A 15,636-nucleotide genomic window follows, 5' to 3' on the forward strand; every position below is an offset into this window, starting at 1 on the left:
CTTTAACTTCATTTTACTAATACATGGTGCGGAAAATAATATCTTGTAAATGGCGTTTCAACAATGAAAGCACGGTGCGTGGCGTTGCGTTCTACCCAAGAATATTTTAAACGGTCACTCCATACACAAGGAAACAACTTCGCTGCAGGAAGCGAACGGAAACGTCTCTGCGCAAGTAGTGACACGAGACGGCTCTAGAAGTACCAATGAATACATGAGAGGGAACAGGGGATAGCGGCTGAAGTTACCGGCTCTGGCAGCATCGTGTACTTCTTCGCTCTGCCCACTCGATCCCCCCCCCCCCTTTCCACCTTCTCTGGCGCTATGTGCAGCCTTGTTGCAGCAGAGATAGTCGGGACACAATATAAAGTCTCCGATCAAGGGTAGAAAGTACTGTCATACTAAATGACAGTCAACGCAGGCACGTATCCAGAAATTCCTTTCGGAGGGAGGGGGACAATATATTTTTAAGGGGTATAGATAGAACCTCACAAGTGTATATTTTCTCTTTTGGTGGCAAAACGGGTAGGGGGGGGTGGGGCAAGGAAAGTTTACTTTCTCTTGGTAGACGAGATCTAGCATTAAGAGGCCATAGTGCGGAGGCAAAAAAATTGTAAGCAACTGTCCCCTAAATAGTAGCCACCGTTTAAGGCTGCCATTTTTATCACAACGTGTTTGTCCGTTTCTTCTCATCATGTATCAAAACATATTTGGTGTCTATGAGTGTCTTCACTTAGCTGTTACACAATTGATGGACAATCCACTCGACGATGCGAGATTCAAACTGTGGGCTATGAATTGGACGCACACAGTTCTCGAATATCTCTCCCTGATTCGAGCCTGAACAGAACTAATGTGTCTTGTCTTTCCACGTATGCAGCTCTTATAAAAGCTGAAACCTACCAAATTGTTCATATGCAGGCCTAAGCACCCGCAAGTGTTCAAAATTGTCCGTCACAGCTTCCGCAGTCTTGTCATATATCGGCACGAAACAAAGGAAGTCTTCTCAAACACAGCTGGATCAAAAAAAAACAATTAATGCACAGTGAAACCCCTTCTGTTCCCAACACATCTAATGTTTCGACTTCCAATATGATAAAATGCTCACTCATTTATCTCCAGTGGCGTGGTAGGGGTCATAACCCTCCTTTGGCCCAGTATTTCTAAAAAAAATGAACGTGCAAGGCAGAGAAAGGTGACAAAATGAGGACTGACTACCGAAAAAAGTATACGTAACACCCCCCCTCACCCCCCACGTTCGACAATTCTAGGTATGCCAGTAGAGCAACGGCACGATATGCCAGAGACCCTGGTCCTGGTCCTGGCAGAGCCTGAAAATTCCTAAAATATCTACATGTGCAACATCTTCCTGCTTTCTCCTCTCGACATTCATATAATTTTCGGCTGTTCCTTTGTAGTGGTTGAGTGTGTGTCGAACCCAGTTGGCTTAAATAAAAGTCCTCTTTATCCCATGAAAGTCTCGGACTGCATACACGAAATTTGGCCCGGGCACAAATAAAATTACAGTTGATCTGTGGAACTTACTTATGTCTTAATAAACCGCCACAATATCCGGTACTCCTGTAATATTCACTTTAGAGACCTTCGATCTCTTCGACTCATGCCCCGAACTAGCACTACACTGAGGCTCATAGAGTTCCACAGACGTCAATATCTTCAACTTTGGACACGAACTAGATGTAGACTTCGGTAGTTTACGGGAAATTGTGTTATAGTAATCTTCATTTTCGAATTACTAACAGATTATATGGTACTGATCAGCCGGGAAATTGAAGACGGGTATTTATGTCATCATTATATTCTAGAATGTTCCGCAGATAAAACGTTTGGTTAATATTACCAGTAGTTCGACTCCACCTCTTATTTAAGAACGTTTCCTTTCCCGCTTTCCAAAGAGTAAATAATACAAGGAATCGTCCTACTCGTTGCAGGCTTTGTTGTGCAGCTTCCAAATGATGACAAATCTTTACACAATGATCGCGCTCTCGCTGCGACAAAAGCAATGAAAGCGCAAGAAAAGTTTATGTGCAATATTGTCAATAAAGGGGTTATAGAACATTCTCCGTCTTGCCTCGATAAATACTCTCCTTAAATTATCGTCACATTATTCAAGAAGCCAAAATAGTAATTTATCCGGTATAAACTAATAGATTTCCTGCGGGGGCTCGACCCCCTGATCTCCACCTTGGATACGTGCTATTATCAATAAAATGGTAATGGAACATTCTCTATCTTGCCCCGATAATTATTTCTGTCCTTGAATTATCGTCGCATCTTTCAAGAAAACAAAAACCTAATTTATCTAGTGTAAACTAAAAGATTTCCCAGGGGGGGAAATCGACACCCCACCTTGATCTACACCTTGGATACGTGCTATTATCAATAAAATGGTTATGGGACATTCTCTATCCTGCTCCGATAATTATATCTTTCCTTAAATTATCGTCGCATCTTTCAAGAAACCAATAACCTAATTTTATCTAGTGTAAACTGAAAGATTTCCTTTGGAAGGGGCTCGACCCCCCTGATCCCCATCTTGGATACATGCTATTATCAATAACAGGGTTATATAACATTCTCTATCTTGCCTAGATAATTATTACTCTCCTTAAATTATCGTCACATTATTCAAGATGCCAAAAACATACTTTATCTAGTGTAAACTGAAACATTTCCTTAGGAGGTTAACCCCACCTTATGCCCACCTTGGACACGTGCTATTATCAATTACAGGGTTGTAGAAAAATTTACCTTGCCTCGACATTTTTTTTCTCCTTAAATTTTCGTCCCATTATTTTATTTCACACACACAAGAAACCAAAAAGCCTCATTTTATCTAGTGTAAACCGAAAACATTCGTGGGGGCTATAGCCACCTGAGTCAAAAGGTGCTGCCAACTGTTATCGAAAAATTACAACAAAATTGCCTTTAGTACGGCCTTAACACACTTATCAAAAGCACCCAGGGACGTCAGAACCGGGGTGGCAGGGGGTCATCATGCCCTCACTCATCATCGAGGGGGTAATATGGTATTTTTGCCCCCCCCCCCCCAGTCGCGCCATAAAAAATGTACTAGTTTTTTCTGCTCATTTTTGGTTCTGAATAAAATTTGAGAAAATATTTTTACATTCGACAAATAAACATGGTATGACGAGTACGGTCATAATTTGTTAAATGTTGATAAATTTCGAGTAAGCCATTATAAAATTTGATTCAATGTTAGCATTTTACGATATATACTTACGGGTTGGAAGTGATTGGTTCATTTAATTGCAAGAATTCACGCTAGGTGGCTGGCGACTACGGTTTGGTGCGATCTCCACCTATTTCAGTTATATAATTTCCTCGATTACTAAATTTTAATCGACTTATTTGATTGTCTAACTCCATATTTACGTTTGTTAATAAGTGTGTTTTAAATCAGTACACTCCTCGTGTTAAATATAGCCTTTTTAGCATATTTATGATGCTTAACGTTAACGCTCTGGTTCCAGGCTCAGGGAGATTTCGTATCGCGTGCAGCGTGATTTCAAGATTTCATATGAGAAAACACACACTTTAGGAACGTTAAAATTTGCTTAAATCTATAATGAATAACTATGGATGTGGGGAGATCATGCTATAGACACCAAACATAGATATAAGATTCTTGTCACACTCTGCATGTATATATTTGTAATGTTTATGCGTGTGCAACTTAATTACAAAGTTAATGGAACCTGTGGTTTTTAAAATAGATGAATTGTTGAACGCTAGACGCGGGAAGGGAATTCGTGCTGAAAAGCGGGCGGAGCTCGCAACATGAACGAGGAAGGAGATGGTTTTAGCAGCTGATCGGTGCAAGAGAAAGGTTCATTTGGATAATATTCCGGAGAGTAGGAATACATGGCTACTCTGAATAAGGAATACAGTTACCAGTGAAAGTATTCTGCTGTTATTTCAATTTGAGATGCTTCGTCGTAGAGTGGGAAGTGGTGAAGTTTATCCTTGTCTGAATTGACCTTGAATCGACCCCCACCCTAAGATCGTAAGTGAAAAGCTTTGTTCTTTAGTGCTCTCGAGAGACCTTTTGTATCGAAATTCAACGGTACTGCTGATTACGATACCCCGTTCATAGCTAGCTTTGCGTGTGCAGTGTGGATTGACAAAAAGCCGTGTCTGATCTACTCGGACATCGTGAACATAACAAAGAATAGCGCGACGCCATATTGAGAATAAGTTGCAACTGTACGGAAACCTTGCAAAATTCAAGATTAAATCGCTATATCGAACGACTCAAATAATAAAAAGACCGTACGATCTCAACGTATAAGTGAGTAATCAGTTACAGGGTTATTTTAGTAGGTGTCACGTGACCAAAATAAATAAGAAAGTAAAACACTTATCATAAGGCATGCACGAATGGAATTTAAACTCGATTACACAGGGCATGCCAAACTCATGTAAAAATATCAATTGAATCGTTTCTCAGGAAAATATGTCGTATGTGAAATCCCTCTAATGTTTGTTTGAGCATATGAGATGCACGAAATGTTGATGGTGAAGGGACGTAAACAAATAAACTGCTGTAATCAGTTTCTGGCTACGTCTGTTATTGAAAACAAATCTCTTAAAAAAGGTCGTGCCAGAAATAGCAGATCATTCACCTATTATTTTTGAAACTTTGAGCAGTTTTTGCTTATGGCAAGAGATAAATATTGGCAGTGCAAATTCTGTTCGTTAATTGATATCTTGTTATTTTGAGAACAGATTGATTGATTTAGTTTATTTTACTTCGCGTTTTGTGCCTCTTGGCTAATTTCCGAAGATGGGGATGAGTGATGAAATGATGAAATTGATGAATCGACATTCACAAACAACCAAGCCCGACCGTGAATCGAACCCGGGACCCTTGTTGAGAACAGAACTTATAGAACATGATGTTATTTGTTCGATTTAATTATTACTTTTTCTGCTGTTTTGAATCAATTTTACATCTTATAAAATATCAACGTGATGCGATTTCACCAGAAACCAAGGTCTCTAATATATTTAGTGTCAAATATAATTGTATTAATGTGAAGTTTCTTTCCAGCAAGGGCAAAACTCATGTTCTAGTCACTTGTTATTAACTGATTGTATATGGACAGATATTTGCACTTCGTCCTGTTTATAGCTCTGATATCTCATTGCTTACCTACTAAAAAATATATCCTGTACATTGATTTCCCTTCAAAATTGAAATTCAATCAGTTTTGACCCTAAATTTTAGCCATTTGCATTAGATGTGGTGAAAAAAAATACGGAACATAAAATGTAGTCTGAAATGTACTGAAAACAATGTTTTTTACCCTAGATTTCTATAATTTTTCTTAGCTGAGTTACCATAATTATCGCAACTGCCTGCATAGGCCAAAAATGTTGCAAGTCATGAAACAAAAATGGCCGCCATTTTCAAACGAAGTCTAGTTTTAGAAAAATAATGCCTGTTTTGAACTACCCTTGTACAGGGGTTACAACGACAAATAAATGAAAAATTTTAAAAATGGTCGAGGAACCAGTGCTGGACCATTTAGTACGGATTGACCCTGAAATTTTAGGCAATTTCTAAAAAACGTAAAAATTTTTTAGAAGAATTAAAAAAACCAAAAAATTTATTTTTTGTAGAGAAAGAGCATTTCTTTGCAATGATTTTCAACATCAAAAGTTTTTGGTTCCGTCTTACCCACATGATGAAAATTCAGGTTTTCGTAACCTAGTTTTCCCACCACAAAAATTAGGCTACAAATCTATTATTAGTCTTTTTATAGGCATTTGTAAAACTTTTTGAGTCCTGATGTATTTTTTCTGAAATCCACATTATTTCATTGAACTTTTTGTAAAATTTCAAAGAGATCTGAGGATTGGTTATGGAGAAAAGAAATAAAATGTAAGCAAGGATATCTTGTGTCGAGGATCTCAAGAGTGTCAGACAACACTGATTTGATGACATTTCAAAGTGCTGTAAAATTAAAACCGTTTGAGATAGAGTGAAAAAAAATATGGGGTTTCTTTCATCCATAAAGGAAGGGTGTACACCAAATTTCATCGAAATCGGAATTAAGGGGTGTCAAAATCCTAGTTTTTTGCGTTGGTTTGATGTGGAATGACCTAACAAGGTGTTCGTTCTATTTCCAATGAAGAACATACATGATTCCTTCACGGAAAAATCTGTTACATGTTCAACGGTAATTGCCCCTGTTTGAACGTATACATTTAAAACTGAACATTGATCGCACGGTAACACATCACACCACATTTCGTCTCACGCTGGATTTTCTTGGGGGGATGGGTGCGCGGGGCCAGAGCTGTTTTAATTTTTTAGACACACTTAAAAATATCTGAAATTATAGAAATTATATTTTAAACAAGTACTAAATCAAATTCGTGTTCAAACATTTAAATCAAAAATTGCTCATATGCACTATTAATTTAATTATAAAATCAGGACGTAGTAATATTAATTTACATGAAACAATGTAAATTCACCACAGCGCGTCAAAATTAAATATAATAAACGTCTAACCATAAAAAGAAACACCAATTTAGAACCTCACATATTTCTTGGTTTGTTCTGCCTGCTTATTGCTCTTACGTAATAGTAGAAAATTACGATTGTATAGAACACTGTACTTCAGACTAAGGAACAAAAATCTTCGATTTTTTCAGACTTCTGAAAATATTTTGGTTACAGGCTCTGAGTTTATTGTAGAGCCATCCAAGGGGGGAGGGGGGTAATATTTTCTTTGTCTGCCTTTCCAAGAATCATTTCGCTATTTTAAATTCTGAAAACAAAAATTGTTCTAAGGAGCATTAAGAATATTTTTAATGGCTTGCATGATATTTTAACTTTTTTGCTATCATTTAGTTACGATAGTCCGAGAATAACTTAACATTACAGAAACTGGCTGTTCACCGATGATAGCTTAGTGGCTAATGCAGACGTCTTATCATTAAAGGAACAGGGTTCGATTCCTAGGGAGAGGGGACAATTTTAGTGCTTCGGACCAATGTATCCCGCTCGCAATAGCATATAAATTTGATTATAATTGACAATATAGTAACTGATATTTTTGAAAATTCATGACAGTTTTGAAAAGTTATCCCTACCGTCAAATCTTTATAAATTTAGATTAAACGCAACGATGATTGGAAAGCAGTAACTCCCCAATTCGAGTGAGTAGGTGATAGGAGACGAACGAGACTATTTTGAGGGTGGAGATTCCAAATTTGCGTAGCCCATATTCCGACATAGAATATGCAAATTTCTCCTTTCGGAGAAAAGTTCACTACCAGGTTATTTACTACTGCAGTTTTCACTGTTGAAAAACCGACAAAAAACGGGAGAGAAATGTTCCTGTCTATTAAGTATTATAGGTGCAATATCAGCACTAACCTTACAGAAATGACAACTGTAGAAAATGTGATAGGATGGCTGGTTACTAGGTTTGAATCTGCGATCCCGAGATTTTTTGTTCCCCGTTGCACATATACTAGTGTCACAACATGAAATGTTTACGAGATACAACGTCCCTTATATTGTTTTAATTAATTAGTTCACAGCCACCAAAACTACTGCCCACGTTCCACATCTGGTTTGTCTTTGTTCATAATAAAAATTAATTAGTACATTATGCAATATATTTAGTATGGTGCAATCAACATCTTGCAATCAGTCGCTCAAATAGTTACTGGTTCTGCACATAAAAAGTTTGGGAGTCGGTGGATACATAGTATACATGTGGGGTGAGGGTACACTCAACCCCTAATCCCTCGCAATGACGTATCCAGGTTGTGGGTCCAGAATTCAGACCCCGAAAATTCCTTAATTTTTTTGTGGATTCTGAAAATAACACCCATTAAGTTATTTATTTAAAACAAAGTCTTGAACAATTAAGAACTTTGATATATTGAGGAGCACCTCTTCTAGATCGTGATTTGACCTCAATGAAATTAATATTGCCCCAGTGTATACATACCATCACAGTTTAGTAAGAATAAATGGAATTGAATACGTCAACAGAGCATCGATTGGCTGGTTAATGTATTTATCACCACTTGTTTGTGCAATTATATTACCTAGAGCGGAGATGACGATCGGAGCAGCATCTATAATTTAATCTATAATGTAATATAAATTATTTACATGAGTATATAAAAATAAAATATATAATATAATTATTAATATAATTTATATTAATTATATATATAATATATAATATATAATATATATATATATATATATATATATATATATATATATATATATATATATATATATATATATATATATATATATATATATATATATATATCAGTGCTGGGTTTAAAACCTGGACTACCTCTTTTTATCATAATGTTCAAATGGGAGGCTCTTTTAGTTCAATTTCTTGGATTTTAAGGTGATGTGATAGTGCGGTTAAAATACATACATTACAATTTACTAATAATTATAAAATATCACTGTTTCATTAATATAAAAACAATAAGGAAAACATTTCAAATATTTCATGGTTATTTATAAAATATAGAGGCCCATATTGTGAAATATTTATGTAGTCCTACGTGTGAGAATAAAATATACGCGTATAATAAACTTCTTACCTTGAATATTTATTTTGAACAGGAACTCCATTCTTCTCTTGGCAACCTCTGTGGTAAAATGGTTATTAGCACAGCGCACTACGACACCAGTGGACTCGGGTTCAAATCCAGGCATGGACATGGATATTCTTTGTGAATGTCCCTTCATGAATTCCATCGTATCGTCACTCATCCTCATCGTCGCGATTAGCTAAAGTGGCAGAAAAGCAACGGAAAATAATAAATCAAATCCATTCTTCTCTTCTTTGCGATACTAGAGGCCTGCATATCTTCACGATTTGAAATTTATCCTAATGCAAAAGCAGAGTAAATTGCTTCGGCAATAGTTCGTTAATTATGTCATTCATTTTCATTCACTACACGACGCACCACAGATCATTCAAAACATATATACGTAATTCACTCACTCAATACACTTAAGAAAATCCACACAGTAAGAAACCTAATTTTCTTAAACTTCCTTCAACGCGATTTCCATTCGCAAAATGCCCTTCGTCATCTAAGACCAGTCAGTCTACCCCAGCCAGTCATAAACTAAGCAGCAGAGGGGATGAAAACATCGTAAAGCGTGGTTGGTTGAAGGTCAGCGGCATGCGAGTTCTGCATGTGTTCGATGGTACAGTGTTGTTTTGGCCTAAAATTCCCTATCACATGCCAAATACTCTTTTCCCGTTCCTGTAATGGTAGTTTAGTTTCAAAATTTCCGTTACCTGGGAAAATCCCATGCTGGTTAGCGCATTGGCATCGCTGCAAGGTTTTACCGCCGTTGTAAAACGAAGAGTTTCCTGTCTAAGAAGCCACTACAAATACGTCACCGACCGCCTCCAGGCGCTGATCGGGGAAGAATTTAACCGCTGAAGTCTGTTGGTAGTTTTAAAGGAAAGGAGTCCATCCTCATGTATAGAGCGAGCACAAGGGAAACAAACCTTGGACGAAAAATCACCGCGCAGCCTTTTCTTCCGTTCAGCTCGGGCCATAAGGAAGCATGGTCCACTCTCCCCCTCCTCTCCTCTCGGGGGTACGGTGTACTTTCATTTTTTCCCGTGGTCGTTGTTTGAGAGTGAAGCATCAATCACATTTGATAGTCTATTATTTTCTGTATATAATCTGGATTTCGGCGATAGCCTAGGTAGCCTAGAATATACGCGCCTGATATATATATATATATGAAAAGAGATTTAGAAAAATTGGTGGTGGATCTAAGAACTTGCCCCCCCCCCCCCAACTTCGAAATAAGTACCGACGCCCTGAATCCACCCTCTATGATACTGTTTATTCTCTAACTATGAGGCTCAGTCAATAAATAACGAGGCAGAGGATATTACACCAAAACTATGGTAATTAGAAATGGGTCGACGGACCCGAAATATAGTTGCAAGAGTGACGAAATTGATTCGCGCACGTTCTCGCACTAGATGCCGTTACGTGTCTGGCAAGGTATGCACAAAGGCTGCTAACCGAGCATCGGCAGTGTTCAGTCATTCCATGTTTGACTGCGACGCGTAATGGAAGCATCCAAAGAGAAGCAGCGGGGTGTAGTGCGCTTCTTGACAAGGGAAGGTTGTAATGAGGCGAATCATTACTTGATCCTCTTTTATTTTATATGTTTAATTAATTAATTTAATTGGATAGATCGGGTTTTAGTGTCACATATTTTAGTAATGTTGTGGATGTCTATGTATTCAAGTACGTGCGTATTCTTGGCCGTTGGGTAGGTAGGTGTGTCTCTGGACAGCCGACAACCGGGAAGTTCCCAGTAACGGTTAGGTGATTAGCGGGGCCTATAAAAGGAAGGGAAGGGAGCAGTCGGCCTCAGATGTTTTGGTGCAATACGGCGAGGTGTCTTTTCTCTATGGGGCGAAACGAAGAATTTTTCTTGATACTATGAATCGGCGGATACTTTAACTTTCTTTCTTATAATACACACACTTCATCTTTATTTTTTACATTTAATTCAATAGTACATCTCATGTGGGAAACTGGGTACATATGTACACATACCTTCAGCCACCATTTTTGGTACTGAATGTTATGTTTTTTTCTTACTCGTGGAGCCAGTGTATGTTGCTGAGAATCGGGTTAAGAGTACAAATTATACCTATACAAGGTGTAGGGGGTTGTGAAATCCATCGACGAATTGAAAGGATTTATCCGGCGACGAAAGTTGGTGTCACCACTTTGAGCCGTAGTCGAAACGGTAAATTCGTCAGAGGAAGCACGGAGATTCCCCTCCACCAAAAAAGTTCAAGACCCTCCACACTAGTGCCGACAAGGTCATGCTTTCGTTCTTCTTCGACCGCAAGGGACCACTCCTCGTCGACTTCCTGGAGCATGGAGCTACGGTCAATGCCCAGCGGTATTGTGAAACGTTAACGAAGCTCAGGAAGGCAATCAAATCGAAACGTTCCGGTCACCTTTCTCGTGGTGTCGTCCTATTGCACGACAACGCTAAACCACACACAGCCAAAGCAACAAAGGAGTGTCTGAAAAAAAATTCAAGTGGGAAATCCTGAGCCACTCCCTATAGTCCAGATCTGTTCACGTGTGACTTACACATCTTCGGTGAGCTCAAAAAAGCACTGCGGGGACAACGGTTTCAATCGGACGATGACGTCAAGGAGTACGTGCGCAATTGGTTCCAACAGCAGCCTAAGGAGTTCTACGAGGGTGCCATTTTGCGACTGGTGTCACAATGCGATAAATGCCTAAACAGTGGTGGACAATACTTGTGAGGTTCGTTACGTATGTGCTGTGAAATATCCTCTGCCTCGTTATTTATTGACTGAGCTTAATTTATCTAAGATAGAAAATCGACTTTGCTTTTGTATTTAGCATAAAATATTTGTAATCTGGCTTTCAAGTGCTTCATGTATAATGTAACGTAATCGCTGGTAAGCCTGTTCACGGAGCAAGTCTTGACACATTTTGGCCACTTAATGTGGTTGTCAATCGTGAGATCACAACGCAGTAAATTTATTTTTTAATAGTCAATGCACAGCTCAAAAATTTTACCTCTTTCTAATTTTTTAAACTTTATACATTAATGTGCACCCTTGAAATTATTAATAAATAAATTATGGCATATGTATAGTCTTGTTGACAAATATAAAATAGGGTTTAAAATAGTTAGCAACCACTGAATCTAATGAACTTATGGGGCCCGATGCTGGACTCAGTCCGGTAGTTTGGAAACACTATCTTAGAGCACGGTGGCCCTAAATCTGACGCAAAAACTAAACTGATTGGCCACAAATGGCAAAAGACAAGTATATTTAAAAAATCTAACTACCTCGCATTACAAATTGTGTTTCTTCAAGTTCACTGTATGTTTCGATATGCTAATTGGGATTGGTTTAATTGTTTGATTTATTTGGTGTTTTAAGTCTACTTTATGAACAGTGAGGCTAATCGGGACTGGGCCTACGATATAATGTGGAATCCGAACCATTATGTGTCTGCACTAATTGGGATTGGACCTACAGCTTAAAATGGGGCCTGAATTACTGTGCCTCCATTAGGGACTCCCTTGATTACAAGGTGACATTATTTTATGCAATCAGGGAGGCCCCTGATTCTTTTATGTTATTCAATCGAAATCCTGCTTTTTTCCACTCCCAATTATAAGTTACTTTGGGATCTAAATCTCCCTTGTAGTAGCATATCTATCTCAAAAATTAAATAGGGTGTATGCACAAGTAGTTTCGCACACATATGATGAATAGAAAGTTTTCAATTCTTATGAAAATTATAATAGTTTAATATTAACATTTAATTCATTTTTGTAAATGACATGTGAATGTTCGTTTTAAGTTCATTTTATGCTCATATAGTCTAATCAGGATTGGGCCTACAGTTTTAAGATGAAATTTGAATCTTTATGTAATTTGAAGATCAAATCTGGTATCCTTTAATACAAGACAACAATGCAATTGGGTAGGCACAATCAGAGACTCACATATGGTAAAATCAAATTAGCAACTACAGGGTATACAGAAAGTTATGCAAACGAGATTTCAACTTACGTTATTTCGTACAATGAGAGAGAGAGAGAGAGAGACATGAATCTTACATTCTTCATACTCTGCTGTGTGGATACTTGTTTTAAAGACTAAATTAGGTTATCATGCTGTTCACGAACGTTCAGTAAGGGGAAAATTGACTAAGGTTTAATAGCTTGCAAAAATTTTCGATGTGTATTGATGATCTCTGTGATTATCTACCGATTCGATGAAAATAATTATACTTACTCGGGCAAGAAGCGGCAACTTTAAAAATCAACCTCACAAAGCAGCTAGCAGGGAAACGGGATGTTGTCAAAATAACAGTTCTGCGCTGTAATTGGACACCGGGAGATACAATGACAATAATGTAAAAAGTGAACTTGAAGAGCAGGAAAATATGCAAAAACGAGTAGGTACTGGTTACTTGAAATAGTATACGTAATACTCCCTTCGAAAATCTTGGACACACTACTGCACAATACTACCACAAATATAAATAAGCTTATTGACCACATCTGCTCACCTCCGGCATTTCAGCAGAGCGCACACTAATTGATTTTTCGTGGAGCTTGATATCATCCGACCATTCCTCCGTGGTCAGACCGTCTATCCAATGGTCAGCTGTGGATCCATCCAGAAGAGACTTTTCCCAATCAGTGTCCACGATTTTATAGTTGCTGACTCTTCTCATTCTGTGCAGAGGTTCCGCCTCCTCAACAAAGCTTTCCTGGGATTGTTTGAAATTGCAAATTGCAAGAAACAATAGCGGCAACAAAGCCTTGTTGGTCCACGCTGTGTGTCCAGTCTTCATCTTCTTTCACCGGCGAAAGATTTCGTTGTAAAGCGCTCTTGGAGGCAATGTTCACTAACGTTGGCTGATTATCTGCAAGAACAAGAAGAATACATACTTGGTTACTTTGAAAACCACAAGTCACACATATTCCGAGAAAGTTACCTCGTATAACCCCCGTTCCCCCAAAATGCACATACATTGTACAATAGATGAAATATTTTAACATTCAGAATTTAGGGATGCATTGGGTTTTCTAACCCAAAGTATAAATTATATGTTTGTTTATAAATCCTCTTTATGCACAGAAAGGCTAATCGGGACTGTATCTACCGTTTAACGTGGTATCCGAACCACTATGTGACTTTGCCGGGTATCGAACCAGGAACTCCTTGATAACAAGGAGACGATATTAGCACTACGTAATCGGGGTGGCTATAAATCATAGAATTACCAACATTGAGTATGTGAGCACTATGATCAGTTTTGAGATGGGCCGGGTCATGCGATATGAGTCAATTGCATAACTTTTCACCTCCTTAGCTAGAAATTAGCACAATAACTGTCTACCAACGATCGAAATGGACCAAAGTGCACTTCATTGTTTTATAACAGATGTATGTATCAAAGGAAGTGCGCACACACGTCACGAAAGCCACATAGGTGGACGAGAGGGTTGAGTGGTAGATTTACGTAATCATCACAGAAGATCCTGTGTTCCAGTCTCGGATTTAGCACGGGTAAATGTTCCTTCATCAGTGCCACCTATTCACCATTCATCCCCATCGACGGGATTAGACAATAGGAACCGGAATGCGACGCTAAATATGAAAAATCCAAATAAAGAAATCTATATCTTATATTGTGTAACGTTGTCAACCCTTCAGTACACGGGTGACATTGTTGTTACGTGACTGGACGGGTTGTGCCTATCAGGAACAAAAAAAAATCAATCATATTATAAACATAAAAAACTTGTAAATAGAATAGCTATTTGTTTGAATAAATATGTGTATTACTAATTGATACATAATTATGGAAACATGAAAATCATGATTTTTAAGTTCTTGAACTGTAGTGTTAATCAAAGGTATCATGAAGGCACATCGTACAGAATTTCGGATGCCCCTTTAAACTGTTGGTCCAATTTTGTTTATCCCAGCCAAGAAAACAATGCACGAAAAACAAACCTTTTCGCTTATGTTACGCTTACGTTTTTCAGATTTTTTTAAAAGAAAAAACCCAATTTCCGAGTTAAAATATTTTTTTTATATAGCAGCGTGATGCATGCCACCGTTGTGTTCTTTCAGAATGATTGCGTCATCATCGCCTACAGTTCCGGTGAGCCAGATAGGAAGTATAATGACAATGTACATTTGCGAACTGTTCAGAAAAGAAATATGGAAGATGTCCTTGCCAACATGAATTCTTTCCGGTCATGTAACCCATTAGTTGTCCTTTTACATACCGAAGCGTTGAAATGGCATTTCCTGTATGAAAACTGATTGCACTTTCTTCAATCTGAGCGTTGATATTGTGATCAAAAAGACATTACATTAGTCATGATAGCAAAATTAAAGTTAAAAAGGAGGGAATGTAAATATAAATAGTTAATGAACAATAGAGAGTCGTTAATTATTGTATGGACAAATAAACCGATTCAGAAGGACCTTCCAGTTCCAGATAGGCTTACGCAGAAAACCTGACTGAGTTTGCAATACACGTTCGGTTAAGCTTCTTGGTAAGCCTAAACAAGAATTTGGTAGCCTTTTTGCTAAATCTAGTATTTTGGTATCTATTAACAAATATCACGATTACTAATCCAAATTAGTCCTGGTGAACAATAATATGTTTATTGCCTATTTAAACAATTTTCTGTATATTAGAAACTATAAGATTTGTAAATAAAACCTTAAAATGACGACCAAGGCAAACTTTAATTGTATAAAAAATATACATAAGAACGTAACGTTTCCACCCTCTAACAGGGTCTTCTTCAGACGAATATTCACAATAAGAATTTACGTTATGTCTTTATGTATATTTTTATACTATAAAAGTTTGCCTTGTTCAGCATTTTAAGGTCTTATTAACATGGAAACAAGACTTAACAGTAATACGATTTGTCTGAAGAATTCCCATGTCCTTTGGAAGGAATGTTTACGTTTTTGATTCCATATGGAATGTCAGCGTTACCGTCAT

General features: G+C 37.7%; 1 protein-coding gene across 2 annotated transcripts in view; it reads right to left on the reverse strand.

The window, feature by feature from the left end:
* The window catches only part of LOC145986696 (aminopeptidase N-like), a 256,273-nt gene that overhangs the window by 75,491 nt on the left and 165,146 nt on the right, over positions 1-15,636 (reverse strand). Inside the window, exon 2 of one of the 2 annotated variants that reach the window (XM_083121010.1) lies at positions 13,168-13,527. The exons of the other annotated variant lie outside the window; for it this stretch is intronic. Within the exon in view, the coding sequence (XP_082977136.1) occupies positions 13,168-13,455 (288 nt within the window). The 5' untranslated portion in view covers positions 13,456-13,527. The remainder of the gene's footprint in view (positions 1-13,167; positions 13,528-15,636) is intronic. 2 annotated transcript variants of the gene reach the window in all.

This window comes from Lepisma saccharinum, chromosome 4 (assembly GCF_977018435.1).
Source record: "Lepisma saccharinum chromosome 4, izLepSacc3.1, whole genome shotgun sequence".
Lineage (NCBI taxonomy): Eukaryota > Metazoa > Arthropoda > Insecta > Zygentoma > Lepismatidae > Lepisma > Lepisma saccharinum.